General features: G+C 39.3%; 1 protein-coding gene across 1 annotated transcript in view; it reads right to left on the bottom strand.

Annotated features, from left to right (window-relative positions):
- The window catches only part of DHX32 (DEAH (Asp-Glu-Ala-His) box polypeptide 32), a 24,679-nt gene extending 13,731 nt beyond the window's left edge, over window positions 1–10,948 (bottom strand). Inside the window, exons 1-6 of the mRNA XM_010161629.1 lie at window positions 10,679–10,948; window positions 7,789–7,982; window positions 6,018–6,390; window positions 3,596–3,841; window positions 1,291–1,390; window positions 1,011–1,169 (exon numbers count right to left, since the gene is read on the bottom strand). Coding sequence (XP_010159931.1) covers window positions 1,011–1,169; window positions 1,291–1,390; window positions 3,596–3,841; window positions 6,018–6,390; window positions 7,789–7,982; window positions 10,679–10,948 — 1,342 coding nt within the window. The remainder of the gene's footprint in view (window positions 1–1,010; window positions 1,170–1,290; window positions 1,391–3,595; window positions 3,842–6,017; window positions 6,391–7,788; window positions 7,983–10,678) is intronic.
- Window positions 10,949–25,395: the final 14,447 nt, after the last annotated feature.

Raw genomic sequence — 25,395 nt, 5'->3', positions numbered from 1 at the left:
GAACAGGCACACGGGAGAAAAGTAGAATAAATTTCACTTAAAAATTCCACTTACGGTCTCACAACAACCAACAGTGGGAGGTAAACTCTTTTTTACTGATTAATTGTGGTGCACAACACGTGGAAGACAAGTGATTGTTCTAATTTCATGCATGTCCATGAGGAAAGGGAGGATAGTATAAAAATTCCTATTTGCACTGTAATAATACCACAAACGAAGCTAACAGTAGGTCACATGATCCCCAGATCAGTGAAATCAGTGGTATCTCGCTCACTTTACCTGGCTTCATATCATATCTCCTTCTTGGAGAGCAAAATTTGCAGTGGTACCTTGGTTTTGTGGTAGGTCAGAACAGAGGAGACTATCCTTCTATAGAAAAAGCCCTAAAATATGAAGTCAGTAAAATAAAAAAAAATAATAAGCACCACTTTCTTCATGCTCCTGCCTCAAAATTCAGAGTATTCCCTGTCTAGTATTGAAGGTTTATTTTATAAATAATGTTATCTTTAGGTAACAGCTTATTATAAATTTGGGGTGGGAGATGCTGGAGGATAAGAAGAAAGTTAATTTCCTCCAAATACATCTCCTAGGTAACAACAGTAGTTGATTTGGGTTGTAAACTTTAGATTAAAGGAATATATTTTGTTGGGTATCTGTACAATGCCTTGCACAATGGGACAGAAGTTTTCTTTGTGGGTGCCAGGAAAATAATATGAAACCTAGATGAGAAGATATTTGGAATATTGAGTATTCCCCCCACCCCTGCCATTCCAATTCCGTTCAGATACTTGATGGTCTTTTTCAGAGCAAACCGTTGGTACACACTACGGCTTTTCCAAGGGCAAGTATTCCATGGAGAACTGTTCTAGCAGGTAAAGGGCAGGAACAGTGGAAATATTGTTACAAGTGCTTTGATAAAAAACAGTACTGTGAGTAGCAGGGCAAAATGAATCTTTATATAACTGCAAAAATAATAATAAAAATATGGAAAATGGGTGCATCATCATTACCTGGCCTGCTTATGAAGTCACAGTGTCCTAAGCCGGCTATATCCATCCTCTTCAGGAAGAGAACCATGCTAGTTAGGTTTGATTCCTGTATTTTGGCTGGTGGATGTGGTTTCATTTCTTTGTACGTAAATTCTTCAGGATACAAGCAGAAGAGTTTTCCTGGAAGAGATTTCAGGAAAATTACCTTTTTTTTTCTTTTCTTTTTTTTTTTTTGTATTGCCACATCAATTCCATTAATAATTGGAGCTAATGGGTTTAAATTTTGAGCTAATAATTCTACCTGATGAAGACATGCCCAGAATTTGTTTATGCATCTCTGCTTGACTTTTGCTGATTGGCTGCGTTATAACAGAGTCTGCTCTGATTCTAGGATTGTACACCTTTAAATGAAAGAAATATTAAGCATCAGATAAATCAATGAAGACTGCAAAAATATTAATGGTCTGTATTGAAATTCTGTCTAGGTAGTTTTACAGAAAGTATAATAACAGTTTCATTTCTTTTTATGCAACATGTTTTGCCACCTTGGAAAAGAGAGCAGTCAGCACACTGCTACATTGACAGACACATTTTGCAATAACTCTGCAAGTGTACTTTAAGATAAATGTCTTTTTCTGAAGAAATTTACTAAAGCAGAAAATGTCCATCTATAGTATTATCAAGAAAAGCATCAAAAAAGATTGTTTCTTCCAATGACAGAATCCCAACATTTTGTTTCATAACTCCAGATTTTTGTCTCGGTACTGAAATCTGTCAGTTCTGTTCAGGAGACAGGGGCTGTTACAAAGATACACAATGCCCTATTTAATTTTTTTCTTAAATGTACTTTATTTTTATTTAGCTAAGGAGCTGATTCTTTCCCTGTTCTGACCACCAGATGATGTCCATAGGCTTCTGTGGGAGATGGCAAGACTTACAACACCCCGATAAGGCAACTTTCTAGTCATCGTCTGAATCGACCTTGACTACTTTAAGCAGGGTTTGAATAAAGAAGGTAAAATATGCCTCCGTGCAGGGGTCAAATTTCTTTTCCTCCAGGTAAGTTCATTACATAGCTCAACTGTAAGATTTATGTGGAGTTTTGTTCTGTACAAAACTTTGCCTGTTTCTTCTATGTTCGGCTGACTTTCAGCCTTAGGGATTGAACGTGAATTTGAACTGCTGAGGAATGAACAGTAGAGGACTGAACTTCAGCTGTTAGGACAAAATAATTGAATTAAAGGGTAAAAATTGTGTAACCAATAGAGGGGACTTGATGGCCATCAGGACTGTGTTGAAACGGATTTGTTCCCATCACTTCGTATTTCTGATTCATAGAATTCTGGAAGCACTGAGTTTTACTTTGGGCTTCAGATTACCGTGCAAGTGAGATTCATTTCCATCATCCAAAAAAACTGAAATATCAGAAATAAAGTGGGTTATGTGTGGTCTAATTGAAAACTGCTCTTAGGTTTTCGTTCCTTTCACAGGACAGTATGACTGTTGTTTTTTTTTCTTGGCTTGAGGCTGAATTAGTTTATAACTGCCAAATATGAGCCCTTAAACATGACAGTGTTAAACACAGGGTTTTTTCCAATAAAAATGAAATTGAGTGGTATTTCCTAACCTTTTGCTACTTTTAAGGCTAGCCAGGATCAATGATCACTAATCAAAATTTTAGGAACACTTAGATCTAATTTTGTCAGTTCCATTCTGGGTTATATAAAGAAACTGTATTATATTGTTCCTTTTGCCTGTGACTCGGTTATTTATTTTGACTAGCAGGTTCTGTAGGACAGTTACAAAGCCTGTAGTAGTGCAGCTTTCCAATTCACATAGTGACTTGTTCTTCCATCGTCACTCATTCTTTAGGACACCAGTTTTGTACAAATGGAAGAAATAAGAGAGCTGCAGTTGCAGCTGCCCTAGTCCTTCCCAGGATGGGGTGGAAAACAACAACTGAGGATCTACTTAAAATGAACTGTAAAAGGTAAAAGATAAATTTGATAAATTGCAACATTTGAGGTACTTTGATGGAAGCACGTAGCAAAAGAAGCTTCGTGAAGAAGTTGGCTTTCTGTGAGCCTCCTTCCATGTTATGTGATCTGTGACACTACACTGATTGCGAAGGTGTTGGACAAGGGATGAGGTTCATCTACTCAACTAGGTAATCTGCCAGTTGGTATCTCACTCTGTCTGTAAGATGCTGAAGACATAGTTGTGACTGATGGGCCAAAACTAAGATCAGATGTAGTTTGCAAATGAAATGGGGTTGGTTTTGGTGCCCAAATTAGCGGCAATTTAAGCTGAGAGTTTTAATTTAGCTTTAGACACTTGAAAATTTTGCTTTTGACTGAATTTAGGAAGCAGTTGTGTTTTCTTGCTTGGTTTTCACATAAGATGCCTATGAAAGTTATTTAAATTTTGGTAATTCGAATGTTAAAGATGTTACAGAATCTGGTTTATGAAAGAATAGAAAAATATTTGATGCTTTAGAAACTATTTCCATCAATCTGTTAGCTGCCCATTTCCCTTTCCCCCACCCTGAAAGAGAACCTTATGCACAGTTTGTTTTTGGCGTACTGATTTTGGTTAACTTCACTAACCTTTCTTCTTTCAACACCCACATCGATGACAAAGGTTACATTTTTAATCCAAATCAAAGATCCTCCAAAGCTTGTGGTGAGTAGGACTTTTCTTCTGTGTTTTTTGCAGAATTTCTGTTTGTCTTGATTTGGTTTGGGAATTAGGTCTTGCTTTGTGGGGTATAAAGGAACTGGGATGAGTTCTCCAAGGTCAGGATTTAAATGAGGCTGTTCCTGTCTGATCATTTGGTAAGCTTTTTCAATTTCCTGTAATCAGGAGAGATTTTTTGTTTTCTTTTTTCTCATGAGTATGAAAACAAATATCAATATTTAATTTTAAAGCAACTTTTTAGTTCTAAAATGAATTTTAGCTATCTATCAACATTTAAACATTTAAATCTTACATGATTAATAATTAAAGGAAGAAAATGGGAACAGGGCTATGCATGAGGATGTACTGTCTGTATCCAGTTTTCAGAATAGTCTTCTCTGGCTTTAATCATACCCAAACCAACCTCCAGGAGTAGATAGATGTGCAAAAATATAGTATAGGAATAGCAAGGCTAAGAAATTAAGAAATGGGCACTAAACGTTATGTATTTAGGACGTGGGAAGGGCTAAAATGGCAGAGCCCCTCTTTGGTTCACTTTGGAAACTACTGTTATGTTCTTAGTCCATTAACAATACTTAAAAAGGTTACAGTATGCAGAAACTCCTAACCTCACCTGAATTATTATGTTTAAGAAGATGTAGGTATTGTAAAGGTTTTTATTGTGGGGTTTTTTTTGCTATTAATGACTGATAAGCTCTGTGAAGATTTTAATAAAGTCAATGAAACATCCCTAAGCTGTGTTAATGGAACATTACCTTTCAAACAGCCAACAAATTCGGAGGCCAAATATAAATTGTAAAAGGTTATTTTTGTTGTTCTTGTTGGTTTGGTCATTTTTTAAAATACAAAATGTTGGGAATGATTTTTTTTTTTTTAAAAAGTTATCCAAAAATCATTCATGGACTTGTTCAGTTTGCAAGGGATTTTGTGGGGTTTTTTTCAATAGCATTTTTATTAGCAAACATTTCAAAATTGAAAAAGCAGATTGAGTTTCTATTTGAGAGTGACCCTACGTTCATGGTAGTTATAGGTGGAAAGTATTCTGTAAAAGTCTTATCAAGATACAACAGTGGCATCGAATAGCAAGGCTGGCACCAAGACAGCACATAAATCTTGATGTTCTTAGTTTATTCATAATTTGCTTCAGTTTAAGAGACAGCTAAGTGCTAGGAACCACTGAGCCATTAGCAATATGAACCTTTAAATCACGGCTAAGCGAAAGCGCACGGGATGTGAGCTGTGCGGTAACGGTTCATAATGAGTGTTTTGTTCATGAGAGAGAGAACTACGTAATCTCTTCTTGCAAGAAAGGCATTGTTTTAGTATTGTTCTCAGCCTTCTGAAATGGGAAAACTATGTGTAACAACTCTATCATTACCTAGCGTAAATATGGGAACTGACACAGAGAATTAATTAATTCATGATTTGTAAAATCTGTGTCTATAAACTTTAAATCTGATTATTAGCATTATTGAAAGGGTTTCATATCCATCTCCCTTTTTGGAGTGAAAAGCAATACTACCTGCGTAGTTTATGGTAATTTATCTTTGCATGGGAGAAGTCATTATCTCCTGGAGCTGCTCAGGCAGATCGGTTGTTCTGAAGCAGATTTAATGATACAAAGTGGAAGGTTGAAGATCACTATCAGCAAATAAATAATAATAATAATTTCAAGTCTTAAGATGTTTATTTGATGGGAGATTGCTGTGAGAGCCATAAAGTACTGTGAAATTTTCCTGAGAAGGACATGATTGTGCAGTCCTGGCAGCAGTGAATTCAGGGCATGCTAGTATTCAGGGATTCAGAGATGCCTCTCGCTGTCGTGTACACAAATGGCTGGGAAGTTTGCAGCCATAGAGGAGAATGCAAGGAGAGACCTTGTAGGGAGTTTCAAGATAAAAACATTCCTGTCAAGTGGGACATTTATGCAAAGTGGACATGTGTCCATTCCTGCAAAATGAGGACAACACAGTGTGACATGCCCAATGCCAGAGTAAGTTGCCATGCATTAACTCCCTGCATCTATGGCCCTTGTCCCTGTATGCTCCCTTTGCTACTTTTTGCATCACACTGAATGATCATGGCCTTTCCTTAAGCCTACAGAAAATCTCATAGTTTCTTGTGTTAATTTATGTTATATATAGAAAATACAGCATTATGTATACCATAATTTCTCTGTAGGAAAGACCTGAACTAAAAAAGACCATTGGCAATGTCTCGTGTCTTAGATACTGGCAGTAGGATATTTATATTTATATTTATATTTATAACCACAGATGTAAATTGTGTCTTGATTAAAATCAGAAATACTGGAATCACTTAATAACTTACTTGTTCACATGCCAGGAAGATCACAATGTCGCCCTTCTCCTTTGTATGGTGTATCTCAAAGAGCAGTCTTAGTGCAGACAGAAAGTGATCTTCCTGAACGCTGCAGGAGTATACAACCTCTGCGCGGTGTTTGCTTTCCACCCTTATGAAGGGGCTGCTGCCGTAATAATCCTGCAGTGTGCTGGACATATGAGGTGCAGTGAGTATTACCAGCCTCAGTTCTGGTCTCGATACCAAGACATCTTTAAGAAGGCCAAGTAGCGCGTCTGTTGCAACAGTTCTTTCATGCACATCATCCAGGATGATGACGCCGTAGTAGTTCAGAAGAGGAGTAGACATCATTTCCCTTTGTAGCATATCGTCTGTACAGTATCTGCAACATAGACACAAAAGCACCACAAAGTTTCTTGGAAGTTACAGATTTGATTACAAGAACTTAATTCAGGGTCTTTGGGACAGCTTGGTTCATTCTGTTCCAACAAGAAAGATTTGGTAAGAACAAAGAGTCTATTTTCTTGACAGTATCACAGTCTCAACTGTGTGTTTAAATCCATCTTTAAAGGGCTAAAAACTCTGTAATTCAGTGACACTAAGTGGCACTGTGCTTGAAAGGATGCTCCAGGCAAAAGAAGAAATACTTTGCCCTAAAATCGTAACTCAGTGTTTTTTCTTCCAAACTATCTAAGCATATTACATGCCATAACCAAGTCTGGAGGAACTAATGCTTTCACATGATGAAAAGTTGTACATGCACACTTGAGGCGGTGCCAGAACCAAGACAAGAGATTAATAAATATCATAACACCCTCCTCACATTTATCCTTATTATTCCTCCTACTGAAAGTTTTTTAAAAGGATTTTTTTTTCTGTGTTGCTCAGCAGGACTTTGAATCTTCTTGAACCAGGCCTTGGTGTGTGAGAGGATAGGGTTCATCTCCCTTTCACATCAGGAGCAGGTGAGGGAAGACGTGCTGTAGGATGAGGGTTACGTAGTTCTCTGCGAAAGAAAAAGCACACGCAGAAGGAAGAGCAGTTGATTTTCAGAAGTGGTGAGTATCCTCTTCTCCGCTGGAAATCAGTAGGAGCTCACATGGCTGGGAAAAAAGTTTATGATCTAGATTTTATTGTTTATTCCTGCCGTATAATGGAACCAGAAAAAATAACTCCTGACTTTCAGAGGGACTCAAAATCTAAATCCCCGTGTTGCTGCTGTCACCTGCCATATTTAATACGTTAAGTGCATTTATCTTAAAAATCCTCATAAATGCTATTGACTCTTGTTACTGAATATACCCTTTTCTAGCAGTGATTTTTGATTGCTTTTAATTCCAGCTTTACTTTGCGATAGGTTATCCCATGTTCTCTTCCGGTTATGAACACTCCAGTAACGGAAAACTGAGAGAGTAAAAGTAGAATGGAGGTGACTGAGGTGCTTAATGAAGTTTCGCACAGACCGTAACCTTGCCCAATTAAATCTCTACCAAAGGTAAAACTGAACACCTGCTTCAAACCTTTTACAGCTTGTGGCTTAGTCTGCATTTTAAAATGCTATACGCAACTTTATAAAGCAGTGTCGGGTTTTCTTTATTTTCATACTGTACACAAAAACCTTTTGCAACTATCGCAATGTTCCGCCATGGCTGTTAGGTTGCCCGTCCCCACCCCGTCAGTGAAGGGCTGCGGTGAAGCGCCTAAGGACTGCTGGGCTGCCAACTGTTGCGCTTGCAAGGAACATATTAACTTGCAGGCATTACAAACCAAACACACGAACCTCAGGATGGTTTCTGTTGTACAGCAACTTTCAAACGGGACAAAATACCCCACTTCGTGGCCAATGTTGACATCCATTTCATCAGCTACGCGCAGTGCCAGCCACACCGCTGTCTGCTTGTGTACCTGGGTGCATACGACTACGCCGTGTTGATAGTGGACAGAAAGGCAGTGCTCTGCACACCACTGAGGAATCTGTAAGTAAATAAGAAAACAGATATATTTGGTATTTAACATGTTTAGCAGAGACAGTAATGCAAAAGCAGTAGATTGTGTGGAAGAACTAAACTTGAGCACATACCGCTTGCTGTCTGCTGGACTATTGATGGATGTGCTGCACCTCACACCAAAATTATCTGCGTTGGTAAATGTCAAGACCTTGAATCTCTTAAATAGTCAAGAGCTGGAGTGATATGGACTACGGGGTTTACCTGGGAATGTCTCAACTGGACTCAGATTAGTTTAAACATATTGCAGAAAGGACAGAATTGGCCCCTGGAGAGAAGGTAACACTGGCAGTATCATTCTTAAGCATCTGCTGATTGATTCAACAATATTAGTGCAGTTGTTGGCAGGGGCTTCTCAGCTGGCTCAGCAGTAAACCTGCCCATGCTCTATCATATTCATGTCCTAGGAAGAAGAGGATTGCAAACTCACAAATACCAGAGTAAATATATGTCATTTCAGATTAATTACTGTGTCAACAAAGCTCAGTGAAACTGAACTGCTCCAGCATCTTACGCAGTAGCTCTCTAATTTATGCATTTACAATAGAAAATCAGCACTAGAATATATTGATGTGTTATTGATGTGGTATTGTAATGTATAGTTATCATGCATCATAACTCTGATTTTAGTGAAAGTATTAAGTTTCAAATTCTTTACTTAATCAACATATATAAACTAGGTGCATCAGCCACATACCACTTATTTCTGTATGGTTGTGTTTCTGGAAATGTTTAAAAACCAGCCAGCAGTGTGTTACATCTTCTAAATTTGTTTAAGGACAATTTAAAAAGCTATTATTACTTAGCAAGTCGTTTATTATTATGCAAAGTTGGTTTTGTATAAATTACAGTCAGTAGCAAGGGGTAAAGGCTTTGGACTCTAAAAAATATTCCAGGCACCGAATGGGTGTGTATCCTTTTTATAGGAACAGATGAATTTTCAGTTAGAAGTATGATGTCTTGGGTTCAATATGTGATCTATTATCAGCGTCCAGCATCAAGGTCTCTGGCAGATATGAGAAGCCCTGCAATGGTGATTATCTTACAGCTTTTTCTGCAGGAAAGTTTCTCCTGATTCCAGTCATAAACAATCATATTCTGGCTTATAACACTTCCTTGAAAATTCTTCTTTGCTTACTGTGGTAACAGACTTAGGTTGTTATATATTATTACAACAGAATTTGATAGTCCTGGTGAATATTTATGTGTTTAGAGTCAACATCTTGGCTTCAGTGATGTCTTTTAACATGAGTTCTGTAAAGTAGTTGTGTGTTCTTGGAAAAATCATTTACTTTTGGCTGAACTGAGAGAAAAACCATTACTTCTCCCTGAGAAACAGCCCTAGTGATTTCAGTCCTTCATTCCCTGAGAACTTTTTTCACCTCCCCTTATGACCTGCTGCAAATCCACTGTATTTCTTTTCTGATGTAGCACTAATCAGAACGAAAACACATTTTCCAAGTAAGAATATGCATTGAATCCAGCCAAGGTGTGGCAGAGTTTACCATTTCCACTGGGCATTCAATGTGAGTAAGGACTAGAAGAGGATAAAATGACATGTTTAGTCAATATTAGGGAGGCAGTAAAAGTCTCCAAATGAATAAAATATTGGCCAGCCAAATGTAGATGGAATTACTTATTAATAAAATACTAGAGCAACTAGAAATAAATCCTCAATCATTTCACACTTGGGGTTGGCCTCTCTGAAGACAGTGGAAAGACACCTCTGATTTCAGTAGGGAAAAATTTTAGCTGAAATATTCTGAGCCGTAGATGTGAGAGTATATAGTTGTTAGGTTTTCAGTTGAGGTGTGATGTTTTGGTATACAAAGAAAACAATTGCAGTGCCCCTACTGATAGATACAAGAATATAGAGAATTTTTCTAAGGGTATGTGTACACCTGGTCCAGGCTTTTAAATGACGGTAGTTAATGCATGTGGTTTTTATTCAGTATTCAGAAAGTGCTTGATATTTTTAAAGTTAGTATTCAGTTAAATAGTAAAAAGTTTAGTAAAAGTTGTAGTGTGGGATTTTTGTTAGTTGTTTCTGACACTGTGTCTGTCAGTCACAGTCTGAAAAGTTGCTCATTGGTGCTCAGTTCACCCTGTGGCCCAAGAGACATCATCAACTAAGTAAAAATGGTTTGTAATGGACAAACATAAAGTAAGTGTTGATTATTTGTGAATATTTGGAGAAAGTTATTTAAATATATGTTCATATGCATATTTTAAATTTATATTTTAATCTTTTGTCACTTTTTGTATTTCACTTTCTCCCTCTGGCCTTAGCACTTCAGATTACAATAGATGGGTGCACATCTGTTCCTACACTGAGCACTGCGAAGCTCAAAACAGCTTTGTGAGTGTACGCTGCAGCCCTGAACTCTGTAGAACTGGATGTCATTCTGTTGCAGAGCTCAGCAGCACTCAGCACAGAAACAGCCCACTGCCAACTGAACCAGATACTAGTATGACATAAATCTGGATATTGATGTGCCTCATATAAATAAAGGGCAACAGCAGCGAGTGGTAAATTGATTGCAGAAAGTTTCTTCTGTGTTAAAAATATGTAATATTAGTAAAATGGTAATATTAACTAGAAAGTGTACAGTATTTAAAATTCTAAAAATAATAAAAAACCCCAACCAAGCATGTTGTACTGACCTGGGAGCTCTTGCCAGTCTTAGCATCTCCTGACACAATCACAATTTGATTATGAAGCAGGCTTTCCATAAATGTGTATTTCTCTTTCCATATTGGAAGTTCTTCTCTTTCTTTCATGAGTTTGTAGTAACGAGAAGAGTAAGGCAAGCCATCGAAAGGATTAAGCTCTAAATCTTCTCCACATACTAGTATTTCCTCTTCATCGCCATCACTGCAGTCAAGTAATTCTGAAAAGCACTGGATCTCTGGAGAAGAGGTTAAAAACTCCATTTTTCAAACATACAATATTCCCAGCAAAACCACGTTAGCAGTGGAAGGAGTCCTTTGAACTGATTGATCATTCAAGCCCCCTAAACCCAAGGAAATCCATTTCTGCTTGCTTCAGGATTAGGATTTCCCAGCTCTTCAGTTTCAAAGTTCAGTCTTAGGGTCCAGCTGCCTTCTCCCTGGCCTGTTTGTCACGCTTTGAGCAGTTTAATAACCCCAGTGAGCCTGGAGAAAATATATTTAAAAAATTCATGCAAACTTTTCAAAATAGCGCTGATTAAGGCAGAAGATGTTACACAGCAGCTGAGTAGCTTTTGTGCATTAGTAGCATGTTAAAGCCGGACCAGGAGTCTCAGCCAGTGTGTTTGCTCTTGTCTGCTACGGCTCGGCCGGGCTGGGGGATAATTGGGAAAGAGCGCGCTGAGCCTGACCTTTATCGCTCCCGGCTGCTGTGAATAGGAGGCTACGGGGCGATTATTGTGATTGCAGAGATGGTCATGTGGCCGGCTAATCCCAGCACAAAGGGGTTCACCCCTGGGCGCAGCAAAACCAGCGCGGGGGATGCGGGCGTGCGGTTACCGGGAGGTAACTGCTGCGTGAAAGCGTCCATCAGCCACAGCCAGTGCTTTTATTGCATATTATTTGTAATGTTTTAGCAAGTCGGCGTGGTAAAGAGTCTTTTTATGTGCTCTGTGTATTAACTCAGAAATCTTGTGAGGCTTTAACAGCTCTTGCCATGATTATATCTAAAATATACTTAATACATTACAAAAAGCAGAGCGATGCCAATTCTAATCCTTCAAGGGCACCAGAAGTGGCCTTGGACAATGAGGGAAGGAAGAATTACTGATATAAAGTAACTTCAACTCTTGGCACTCAAAAATAGCAGAACAGAGTTTCCTAATCTTGACTGATCTGTACCCTCACACAAATACTAACATTTTTTATTTTACTTCCAGAGGCAAGTTTCCTGTAGAACAATAATACTGATAATGTCTTGATGAACAGACTATGAACTGTGAGCTTTTCCCACATCAAGCTTTTCCTGCACTAAATAATGTAATAACTTACTGCCTCTTCTTGCAAATCTATCTTGTTTCATCGCTTTGAACCATTTTGTTTACTGTTAATGCATTACTGATGATGGCAGCGTAGAAAACCACCAAAGAGAACCAGGAGAAAATCTTTTGTTCAGCACTCTGAATATCTCAATCCAAATGAGATAAGTCTGATTATACACTGCTCACAAAACAGGCTGATCATTGGCACTCAGAGTGGCTGGCAGCAAAGACTGACAGACTGCCCACTTTGAGGGCCAAAACCAAACGTGATTTTCTGGAGGAGCATCTCTGAAAGGCAGGAGGACCAGGTGACTTATCTGCCCACTCATTGGCGTTGCAGCACTGCAAAATATGCTTTGGACTAATCAGCAGTGAGGAGGTACCCCATACCTGTGAAGATGATGGGGTGACATCGTGGTATGGACAGGACTCCAGTTTTCACGCTCAGTGACACTGAAGGTCATGTTCAGCTGAACTTGGAAACCACTTTTCCTGTGACAAACGGCATCCTGGCTGGCATCAGGGACAGTGTGACCAGCAGGCCCAGGGCAGAGATCGTCCCCCTGTACTGGGCACTGGGGAGGCCGCACCTCGAGTCCTGGGGTCAGTTTTGGGCCCCTCCCTGCAGGAAAGACCCTGAGGGGCTGGAGCGTGTCCAGAGAAGGGAATGGAGCTGGGGCAGGGGCTGGAGCACAATTCCTGTGAGGAGCGGCTGAGGGAGCTGGGGGGGGTCAGCCTGGAGAAGAGGAGGCTCAGGGAGACCTTATCGCTCCCTACAGCTCCCTGAAAGGGGGGTGCAGAGAGGGGGGGTCAATCTCTTCTCCCCAGTGACAAGAGATGGGACACGAGGAAACGGCCTCAAGTTGTGCCAGGGGAGGTTTAGATTGGATATCAGGGAAAATGTCTTCCCAGAAAGGGCTGTCAGGGTTGGAAGGGGCTGCCCAGGGAGGAGGTGGAGGTTTGAAGTCCGGGAGGGATTTCAGAGCCATGTGGATGAGGTGCTCAGGGACATGGTTAGTGCTGGATTAATGGTTGGACTCGATGTTAAAGGTCTTTTTCACCCAAAACAATTCTTTGGTTCTAATGGTTTATCTGATTTTGTGTTACTTCCTTCCCTATTTATTGTTGCAAACTCACTACCACTGAGATCTCTGCCGCAGTCAGATGTGGTTGAGATCACTGAATAAGGCATAAATGTCACAGGGGGACTGGAAGTGTAATATTACAGAGGATTTTTTGGGTGAAATTCAGCTTAAAATGACATGAAGCAAACAGGTGAATTGGTATTATGCTGCATTTTAGTTGTTTTTCACATGCTTAGCAGAAATAGCAGTTTGTGCTCTCTGCTTTCCTCAGTTGCGGTATAGGCTTGTCTTCAAAACATTAAGAATTGGACAGCAGTATTTTCTGGTTCAGTGAACAAATTTGAATGATCTTATCACAGTAATTTTTTTGGTTTTCCTTTTTGGTACCTGTAATGGAAAAGAGCAAGTTTAAGTGTTACCATATCAAGAAGAATGTTTACTATTTGAAAACCAAATATTGTGGAACTAATACTCCTTCCATGATAATGAATGTTTTAACAGAGGAGGTTGTTAACAGGTTTACATTATTTATCTTTGCTAAAATGGGCTTTATCCTGACTTTCAGCCAGGTATCTGATGGAGTACTTCGAGCCTCTCCCTGCAGCATCAGCCCACGCGCGCTCTGCAGCCAGCTTCTCCGGCCGTCGAGGAGTCCAGTGAACAAAGCCAGACGCTGGGTTAGCACCGTGATTGAGCGTTGCCTTTGCCAGTTAAGGCATCCAAACAGCGGCCCTTTGCCACTCAGTATGCCTCTTTGCTGTACTCTGCTGCTGTCTTCAGAGTACCGGTTTCAGATCTTGCCACTTTTAGTCCTTGATTTTGACCTCGTGATGTCTGTCGATTCTGTCCTGGTCCCTGTCGCTCGCCTCCTTTTGACCATTCTGTTGAATGTCTCCTGCAGTGCCGCTGCAGTTGTTGTTGGCTTTGCCTTTCCTATTTAGCAAGATATTTTCTTCCCTTTAGAGTGTTGCGCCCTTTTCTGATGAGGCTTCTTGATCATCTTTTCTGATTGCTGTCATTATCGCAGGCCCTTAAGGATTTACGACATAACACTTTTTAACATAATGCAGAAGGATTTAATTAATTCTAATAAATAACAGAAACACTCGCTGCAGATGAGTGCTTTTAGTAAATTAGGATATAAGCTGCTTTCAAAGATATCAATGAGAACTTTGCTATTGATTTAAATTATATGTTGTTGTACAAGTGCTTATGATAATGTGCTGTAGGAAAGCAGTAAATACCACATAACATACTCTGTATCTTTAATTAAGCCGTGTTAATATATAGGTCCTGTTTGCAGCTTTGCTACTAGATCTTGCAGAGGAGGAGGATTTTCTGTGTGCAATTCATACAGAATTTGAATTTGTAATACCAGTGGCATTACAAAGTTCGTTCTTCTCCGTTCCATTTTTCTTCCCCCATTTGGGCAGCAGTAGTTTGCAGTAGCAATGGGAAATTAAGGGTGTCACTTTTTTTTTCCTCAAGAATGTCACTTAAATAGAGGGTTTCAGATTAAATTTACTTTATAATGAAGCAAATGAAGTCTATGAAATATGGATGTGAAGTATATCGCATTTTAAAAAGCAGAATTATAGTTTATTCTTGTTAGGTGAGAACCAGCAGGTGCTGCCAAGAACAGTTCCTCTTTCCATCCTGTTTTCCAGCACAAAAATCTTTTGATGCCAAATCCCTCCAGACTCGTGTGTGTCCGCTGGGACGTGGAACTGCATCTTTGCACCTGAAAGTGGAGGGGCTGTTCCTATCCTTGAATTACACTTGCCCTGAAGGCTTTGCTAATTCTGCCTTTTAACATAAAAAAGATGTGTGCTGGTAACATGTTTCTGTGTGTGTGCGGGGCACAATGCCCGATTGCTGCCCGGCGCTTTGGACCAGGGGCTGCCATCTGTTTGAACTCTGGTTTTCTTAAACCAAACGAGGGTTATGTGGAGCCGCTGCAGTTCAGAAGACAGATGGCCTCCAAAAGTAGACATCTTTCTGGTTTAACTGCCACCTCTGGTTTCCCATGGCCTGAGGCTGGTGGCCTCAGCTGTGGGACTCCAGGACATGAACGTGGCCAGGACAGGGAGAAGCCCAGGCTGTCCCCTGGACCTGCAGCTCACCATCCATGAAACCGTGGTGCCACCATTCCCAAGGGGCAGCCGACCTGCCAAGGCAGGGGTGGCGAGTAGGAGGATCGTGTGGTAGTTACATTTTGGCACACATTAAATCCATATTGAAGAGCTTTTCTGTGAAAAAAATAGGACAGGGGATGGGGACAGGGGTCTCCTTATGTAAAATAAAAGCTGAACCAGTAACCTGTATCCATAAACCCACTGGACCTGACTGCAGGGGGAGGGAAGTGCCAAGCACTAGAGAGCCTGGAGGTGAGGACATCACTGTGATTTATGGAGTCCTGTTACTAAAAATGACACTTTAATAGTCTCTGCAGGGTTTGGGGTTTTATTTAGTTTTTTGAGTTGCTTTTTATACTGCTGTGAATATGAAAGCTTGGTGCCTGGCCAACAGAGAGTAAAGATGTGGAAAAAAACCCGCTCATTTGAAGACTTTGTTAGCTTCTCTGTGGCCTGGCGACAGCAGCATTTAACCTTGGTTATGCTGTAACTACATTACTGTTTATTGAGCAAACTGTAAAACTAAAATAGAGAATTTCCATCATATACGAGAGCCTGTAGCAGTACGGACTAGTTACACTACTGTTGTGTTTTAATTTCCACTTAAGGTTTTGTTGGCTGGTAAAGTGCTATTAGTCTTGCATTACTGCTCGTAGAAGTACTGACAGACGGTGATAGATTGGTGTAGAACAAAGTGTTTCAAGTCAGCAAATAGAAAAATGTAGTTTTAACTCACTGCTTGCCCAGTATTGAATGAGAATGTTATGGGTTTTGAGCTGAGATTGTGCGTGTGTAAGCTGTATACTTGCTTGGTTTTGAGATTCTTCATTTTCACATGTGTGAAAGGGAAGTAAGAGTATGTAAGATGCTTCCTGTCTTTTGGTGCTGGGGTTTTTTTGATTTGGTGGGTTTTTTTCTTCTTTGCTAATTGTGGACTGAAATTGGGGTTCACTTCAAAATCACAATGTAACTGTTTTACGTATTCAATAATATTGAAAATAGTAACCAAAATATAGTATTTTAAAATTCCAATCAGATTTATTAAGAAAAGGAAGTGTGGCCTAATAGCTAGTGAATTGAGAGGGTAATTACACATTAGTATAATTCTACAAGATTCAAATAAAAAAATATTCTCTCTTCACATGGAGCCTTTAATGGTCAGAAGCTGTTTTATCATTGCAGCAGGTCTGGGGACGGTGCAGTGACATTTCTCAGTTCAGTAGTGGCAATAAATGTAAACTGCTTGAGTATTATTTCTACCAACGGGTTACAGTGAGTTCAGGACTTAATACTGTTTGTCATAAATTGACATGAAAGTTTAAGTTTTAATTTTAAAAGGAGAAAAAGTAAATTCAGTATTTTATTAATAATTCTGTATCCCACCCATCCCAAACCAGAAGCAGGAGGATTTTTAATGATTTTCATTAGTGATATGAGTATCATTACATAGATGAGGGTACATAAGATTAACTTACGTAGCACTTAAGCCTAAACAGTACTTCTGGAAAGACCTGGCATGGTGTGCATGTGGAGTAACCGACGCCAGGTTCTCCTTAGCACTACAATTAACACGTTGGGATAGAGCTGCTGGGCTGTGGCTGAGTCTGATGAGCACATTTACTTCTGGAAAGACCTGGCATGGTGTCCATGTGGAGTAATCGACGCCAGGTTCTCCTTAGGACTGTAATTAAAATGCTGGGGTAGAGCTGCTGGGCTATGGCCGAGTCTGATGAGCACATTCGTCTGTGGGAAGGGGAGAAGGTGGTGAGGAAAGAGGCTGTGAGGTTACTGCCAGAACCCTGTGTCCCCAGGTCATCTCCAGCAGAGGACTGTGGGATGGCCTGGCTTGATACGGGGCACAGGCTGAATGCCTCTAACTTCCATAATTAAAAAAAAATTAAAAAGAGAGAGTTCAAAACAAGTTTTTCTTATATATTACCATACTTATCACCACCATTTGCTTAATAAAACCATTGACTATCTCATTATCTGTAGAATAGCTGTGTTTAGGGCATTACCCACCAAACTGTCAGCCAGGCATCAGATCTGTTTGCTCACTCTTCATCTGAATGATGATATGAAAAGCAAACCAGTAGCTATATGGATCTTTTGCAAGTACTTTTGGTCCTGAGCTGTTTCAGAGAATAGCTTTAAATGTTATTTAAACACCAAGACATCTTAAGAAAACAGATGATAGGAGGCCTAAATGGAATTTTATTCTAATTTATTATTGTTTTTTTAATGTAATGGGATATCTTCATCTGTTTTCTGTTCTCTTTATGCTGTTTAGAAAAAGCAAGACCAGCATTCTCTTCTCAAGTCATTACTATAATATTCATGCAATCTGTAGACTTAACGCTTTCCAGAGCTGGAACAGCAGGAGGAGGGAGAAGTAGAGATAATTCATAGGGAAGAGAATAAAGGATATTTTGAACTTGGATTTGAAAGGAGATGAAGAGTCAGCTAGACAGTATTAGTACATTTTGTTCCAGATGACAGGAACTACAGACAAGAAGTTTGGGTAGAGGCCAAAATGTCTGATGGGGTGGCAAGAAAAACTAGTGCTGTAGCAGCACGGGGAATAGAGAGACATCAGGCTGTTTGTCAGGGAGTGCTTTTGCTTTATAAACTGATGAAAAATAGTCATTGGAAAGTCTCTTGGAACAAGTTGGTAACTATGTTTGTGAAAATGTTAGTGATGTGGTTGTATTTGTCTTTGCAGGAGAAGGCTGAAGTGTTTTCATGGCCTGGAATATGAATTTCTGGATTTTGGGGAGCTGAAGTAGAGCATATGGAAGGGATGTTGAGCAGTGAAAGAGAAAGGTGTGCAGTGTAATGGAAAACGAACAAGGGGAAGCATTTACAGATAGTGGTAAATAGTGGTGGCGACAGATTTACGGGCAGCTGACGAGGGATCAAGCGGAAGGCAAACCTTCCGTCACCCGGCAGGCAGCAGGCTGTCGCAGCTGATGAAAAGGAGCCGTGACTGGACCCAGAGAGTTTGAGGAGGAGTTATGTGGGTTCTTCAAATTACCCAACCCCAAATCAGGAGGTGTTTTCTGCCTGTAGAAGAGGTTACTGCAGAGACGAGTAGACCTGCTGTGTCAGCAGAGCGTGGCTGAGCAGTTTTGTGAATTCATGGCTTCTGTTTTCTTTACAACTGCTGGCAGCAGGTGTGAAACTTTTAGAGGGTCATTGCTGCTCTGATGGATGATAGAATGAGAAGTCTCTTTACTCTAGAACTAATTTGCTGTGTTCTAAGATATTCCAACCGTCTCTTTAGGATTTGATTAATGTGGCTATTTTTTATGTTTGCCCAATGAAAAATATATTGCACATACCTCCAAGTGTTTTTATGTCACAGGTGTCTGCCTTTCTCTACACAGAGGTTTATTCCTTTCTCAGTGGGTATGGATCTGTAACGCTTTACATCATGCAGAATGGAAAAAGCATACGTAAAGTTAATCCAGTCCATTTCTTAATATAAAAAGAAAAGGTGTTTTGTGGCTACAGTTTTGTAAGTATGAATTTTACTGATTCTTTTCACATTCCAGAAATTTTCATTTACTAGTCCTTGTTTATCCTTTCTAACTTACAAGGAACTGGTAACTTAATAACTTATTTTATGAAGCCTAAGATGTGAAAATGTTGCACGTTACGGCTGTCTTCTGATAAACGAATCCTGCGCTCCTGGCAGAGCACAGTGCTGCAGTGCTGCAAATCCAGACTGAGGCAGAAGGATGAGAACTTTGCCTTTATGAAGGATTGGCTTTGCATGCCGGGGTGGCACATTTCTTTTTGCAGTGCTGTTTGAGCTGAGCTGAAGTTGACATGGCTGTTCCCTTCTGGTCACACAGTTACTGTCACTGGGAACTGGCAAGGATGAGTGTGCTCTGAAATAAAAGGTTGTTTTGATATTAGGAGATTGTTTTCATGTGACACTGTTCCTGGCTCAGTGCCTCTCGCTGCATTTGGTGACTGTCACTGTTGGGTTTCCTTACAGAGCTGTTGTAACGCCGCAAACGTCAACTTGAGACCCAGAAAATCCCATGTCATTGCTTTGGCCACCCTTTTGCACCGATTCTGCCTGAGGTGTTTGAGTATTCCAACCCTAATCGGGTCAGTAGGAGCTTTGTTGCAGACATAAATGGAGTCAGTCGTCATTCTTTGGCTTGTACCCTACAGTCATTATTCAAGCCAAAATTTTAGGGAACTCGGTGTGAATTGGCATGGCTGTACTCTACCAAATCAAGTCCCTGTTGTTGTATATGCAGATAATATTTAGCATGAATGTCTGCTTCATTACAGATGCAGAACTAAATGTTTGGCCTTTGAATTTAATGGGAATTTTGCCATTGATATAAATCAAGCCGAATTTTCTCCTAGAAAATGCTGTTAATATATCTGAGAGATGTGTGTGTTTAAAAGAATTGTGGAAATTTAACTTAATTTTTTCAAGGTAGAGGAACTCTTTATGTGGGGTCAAACTTTGTTATAGTTTTCAGATGCAAGGAAAAAAGTAAATGTTAGATAATGAATCATCTCTTGATCTGGAATTGCTTTTTACCTCTGTAGAAGAAAGCAAATACAATTTTACATGTTGATTAAGAAAAATACCTGCTTTATTATTTTTTCTTCGTTCTCAGTAACTATGTTGCTCCTTCTGAGAAAATGTCACCTGTTATTTCACCTTAACTTTGAAAGTCTCCAGAAAGGTAACTTTGACTTTTTCCTTTGATAGTACTAAAGCAAAATGCAGCACTAGAACCTTTTTGCAGGATGGTAGGAAGGGCCATATGGTCATGGTAATGAAATCTGGTATCCTCTATAATAATAAATACATTCATTAAAAAATTTTAGAGCCTCTGAAACAGGAGACAAATACGGTACCTTTGCCTTTTGTAGAGGTAATATTGTGTAAAGGTAATATTTTGGCTTGCACATCAGAATAGAATTGAATGGACTGAATGGTATTGTTGATTTTTAAGAATTACATGTTTTCGTGAGATTTGAATGAACTGTTGAATATTCAAATTTGCTTACTCATTATCTCTACACTTTCTTTTCAGTTCTTTTCAGTCATGGCCTTTATTGAACACATCGTTAAGAACAGCCCTATATAAGTAGGGCAGTCTATCACAGTCTTGGCTCTAGCAGATTATAAAGGAGGGCTTTTTTGTTTGTTTCTTTCTTTCTTTCCCCTGTACCTAAAACAGCTCTAACGCTAAGCACTGTGGTGTATATGCTTTCCTGCTTAATGCAGAGAGGGTAAGTTTGGTGAAATGACAGTGAAGTAAGACAAATGTGATTCAAGTTAAGTGATGGTGGGAAAAAGCTTTTCAGAAATAATAGTTAAAGCAGTAAAATTGTCCTTATTGAAATCTGCGTGCAGATAAGCTTTGCTTTCTGAGGTGGGGAGTCCAGTGCCCAGATTTTGTAATAATTTGAGGTTAAAAAAACAAAACAAAACAAAACAAAAACACTCATCCTTTCAGCCTTCTCCCCACCTTAATCTATGTTTTCTGATCTCCAGAGCAGGAGCAATGTCATCCTTGATCAAAATGGCAAGATTTTTTCTAATTCTTTACAATTATAATATTTTTAATATTGCATATTCTTGATCAGTGATTAAAATTGTCTTATGCATAGCAATAGTTACAGGACAGTATTTGTTATTGCTTAATTGTATCCAAGGGACAGAGATTTAGCTAATTCACCTAACTGTTGCCAACAAAGCCAGTGTTTTCTCTTGATTTAGAAAAAACGAGATTTAAGTGAGAGCCAACCATGACATGGAAATGGCAGAAGTATGTGTGTGGTTCAGAGAAATGCAGTACGTGTGTCTATAATATATTCCTTTATACACAAGCAGCTGTAAATGCTTTAGTTAGCTCTGAAGAAAAGTAGTCTCACTGTTCTAGTGAAACTTTGCTCTTCCAGACTGAAGAAAAACCACAGGGGGGAGTGAGTGGGGAAATACGGACTTCTGAGAGATCATTTGTTCATACTGTTTCTCTGTGCTCCAGAAATTGACAGAGGTAAGGTGGGATTTGAAAGTCATTCAGGAAATGTTTGAATTGTTAAGTTCCTTTGAGTAGTTACCTAGCCAGGTTGGCAGCAGAAATGTAACCGTAAACCCGGGGTTGGATTGTGTGATCCCCAACTCCTTCTGAAGGCTCTTTTGGCCAAAGAACTGAGCTGCACAGTGAGCCCAGTTCCTCTAGTATGAGGTTGCTCCTTTGTTAGGATTTCTGAAGGTGGTAGTAAGTCTGGAAGGCTTAGCCACTACATCATTCTCCATTGTATCCTTCTGGAAACTATGCAACGTGTAGTCGACAAGGCGTAAAAGTAAAATGGAACGGGAAGCTTTAACAGGACTTTCCTTTAAATTAGATGCTGCTTCATGGCTTTGCAACAAGAGACAACTTTTCTTGAGGAAATGGAACCATTTTATCAAAAGAGCAGGCGCCTACCAACATAGCTCAAGTCCTTCTAGCAAGAGCAGATTTAGACACTGTAATAATTCAAACTGTATGTTGAAAGGGAAAGTGCCCTGAAAAAGGGATGTTTTCCACAGCAGCGAGGTGGAGAACATGAAATGAGTTAGTTACTCTGTATGGATGCCGCTGAACCTAGTTACTTTCCATCTAAGCCCATCGCTTCTGGTGGTTACCATGTTGTACGAAGTGATAGAAGTATTACAGCCAAGGGGTATAATGAATTAATAACGTGTTAAGAATATATTTTTAAGGTATTTCTGTCATAAGAGAAGTAGTTGAGTTGACTTTTAGCTCACATAGGCTTAAATGGAATGAATGCAGAATAGTGTGAATTAGAGGGAGTCTAAATAATGAGTGGGTTTTTTTTAAATGCAACAAGACATGTTACTCATTGGCTTAAAAAAACACAGTATTCATACTGTTTTGGTGCAGTGTAGTATGGAAACAGAAGCTTACAGAAAATACTACTGGCTTTCTCGGAGTAGTTTCAAACTGGTAAGTATATCTTGCAATGTTTTCAAACACAGCTCAAGAGCAGTTTAAATTTTTTAAGGTTACTCCATTCATGGCGTCTGTAAACAGAAAATTCTTCAGCAAACCTAGGACTTCCCTCATAAAAAACTTTTTGTTCTGTTTTGGTTTTTGTTTCCTAGATTTGCTTACTTTGTGACCTGAACTGCACATTGTTATAGAGCAGCCCAAAGCCTTCCTGCAAGTTGGATGTTGTCGAAAAGGACTTTGGTAAGAGGAGCTCTGTGCGTATACAGAGCTTTATAGTGAGAAGTAGCGACTGCTTTAAGACTGATGCCAAGGCGCAGTATGCTAGTGTGGCACCCACAGTCCCATGTAATTACTTTAGGTATTATTTCACCATAAAACAGTGAATTTAAAAGTTGATTCTGTTACTTAGACATAATGCAAAATACATGGGTAGTGTGAACTTGTGGTTCTATGGGCACATATTATAGACACAAGTGCTAAATCAAACAATGTCCAAAAATCCGTTTTCTCACTTGTGAAAATATTTAGACAAACTGTATTACAAAAGAAATGTTTTAAAATTCACTTTCAGGAAAAAGCACCATCAATAAACCCCATCCTCTGGTTATACAAGGGATACACCCCGATACTCAGTTGCTTTGGGCCTTGGAATAAGGACCAGAAAGAAGAGGATCAGAAGGACGATGGTTACAATATTCAGTTGAAGAAAGGAGATCCAATATTGTGTACTCATGGAGTCACGTGAACGGAGGTGCAAAGTCAGTGTGGTACTGTCTCCAGGTTTGGAAAGCATTTTAAAGCTGGGTGGGACTGGAACGCTGAATATTTGCTGTACATGTATCTTTTGCAAAAGTAAAATGTAAAATAGAACTTTGCATTATTTTATTATCATTTAAAGCAATTTATTAATAAGTAACTTCGATGATAATAATTTTTACTATAAATATTATCGAGGAATATTCTTCTACTCTGCTGTTTGTGGCTTTTTTTTCAGAAGGGGCGACACTGCAAGTCCTAAGCAATTTCAGAGCTATTGCATACCTAGGAATCTGCCATGTCTTCCTTCTTCAGATCTATCGTGGTGAGATTTCTTATGCAGTCAGTCAGTCCATGGAGGGATAACATGCACAACTTCTGTTGACTTCACTGGGGCTCTTTTTGTTTTTTCCACCCTGCTTATGTGTGAATTTTCTCTGAAATAAGCTCTTGACAATTCTGTAGTCCCTCCTAACAAACCAGTGCTTTCCATATGCTTCGATAACATATTCACTTTTTAGGTACTGTCACAAATGAGTGCTGAGTTTTTCTGCTTCCCTCCCTTTGAATTAAATATGAAGTGGTGGTAGTAAAATTCCGGGTTAGCTGGTTTGCTTATAAAGGCTGCACACTTCAGTCCTTTTCCTACAGGCGTGTGTTTTCTGGTGACACACAGAGTAATGTCCTTTGGAAATTTACGTAGGGAAGTTGGTCACTAGGTGGCAGCACTAGACTGTATTAGTACTAACGTTTTTTATGACTTGTCCAGTTGGCTTCTTTCTCTTCCCTAAATACCTCTTTAACTATACGCAACATTCAAAGATATCTAAATGTTAAAACAAACTGTGATAAATGCAGGTCTTCAGAAGGTTTTTAAAAAATAGCAAGTACAGTGTGCTGGACTTGAGAATTGTTGTAAATACTCAATTAATACTACGCTTTGGATCTGTGATAAAACTTGCTCTTCTTCGAAAACCTTCACTCCCACTCCTTAGAAGTATTTTAGTATTCAAATCTGTAGATGATCTGTGAATGAAAACATGTTGTTCCCCTTTGGTGTTTTCCAAAGATGGATAATATTCAGGTACTGCTGGAACTACATGCGCAGGTGAGGCACTTAGATGTGCAAATGTCTCTTCTTGTCTCTAAATGCCATTTGTCATATGAGAAAAGCTAATTCACAGGCACAGTTAAGGTTACTTACAAATTAGGTTTTTCCAGTGTGGGACAGTTTTAAGTCTCTTCAGCTATAAGCAAAACTGGAAAAGCTCTGGTCTAATTGGAAAAACAGTGATTACAGCATTTGTATTCTGGTCTTCACTTATGACTTAGCTTATGCTGAAAACAATCACTGTGTTTCAATATAGATTATCTCTCGGTGCCTCGATTTGACAGATGCATCAGTATGGGAGCAGCGATGCAGAACTTGAGGACGTTTTATTCTGAGGGATAATGCATACATTTTGGGAACATCATAGAAACATCTTTGATCGCTTGCTATGTGCTGAAATGCTTGGAAAGTGTGTGGAATATTGGAGGGAACGTATAAGACTTTCTTTTCTTTTTAGAGGATACGCTATACAGCATGTCGTGGGTGGCTGTGAGCCAAGAATTCCTACCGGTATCGATTAAAGGTCACTAGCCCTAAAGGAGCTTTTGCTTATAGTCCACTATCTCTGTGTTCCCTACCAGAAAGTAGTACAGATTTTAAATTATAATGAAGTGACTAATTCAAGGACTCCTTGGACAGATTTAAGAGAGAAAAAAAAAAGACTGCCAAAAAAAAAAAAAAATTTTCTGAGCAGACACTGGGGAAACCAGATAATTTAATACACAGATTAACTAATATGGACTAAAGTTGTTCTGTAGATGAAATTATAGTTCTGATAGTCTCCAGAGTGCTTTCTAACGTAATTTTTAAAATGAAAAATAGAATGTTACTTGATTTCCTCCTTCCTTTTTTTTTTTCTTTTTTCAATCAGTTTTAAAAATCTTTTTTCCTTAGCCAAGTATCGGTCATTCCGGGTCAGCACGTGGACGAGCAGCTGTGTACTTTTAATGCAGCCTATCTCGTGCCTTCTGGATTTGGGCAGAATATGATTATGGTACCAGAAATGTTTCTGTCGGTGAGGGTGTGGACCCGCATGCTCTTTCCCATGACTGACTTATACAGCTTTTTTATTGAGAAATATGTTACGATTCTTTTCAAGTATCCATGACACTGGGCACTGTCTTAGACATGTTGTACTTCTGAAGCTGTTAAAAATTGCAGTTGGAGGTGCCCAGTGGGGTAAGAGTAACTGCAGAAAGGGTGTCCTTAAGCAGACAGAAGGAAGAGTAATGTCTGTAACTGGCAGATGTTCAGCCACCATGAAGAGAGTATAAAAATCATTAATGATGAAAATAATAACT

The sequence above is a fragment of the Eurypyga helias genome, unplaced genomic scaffold (assembly GCF_000690775.1).
Source record: "Eurypyga helias isolate BGI_N326 unplaced genomic scaffold, ASM69077v1 scaffold17081, whole genome shotgun sequence".
NCBI classification, from domain to species: Eukaryota; Metazoa; Chordata; class Aves; order Eurypygiformes; family Eurypygidae; genus Eurypyga; species Eurypyga helias.
This window is presented reverse-complemented; position numbering and strand designations above follow the sequence as displayed.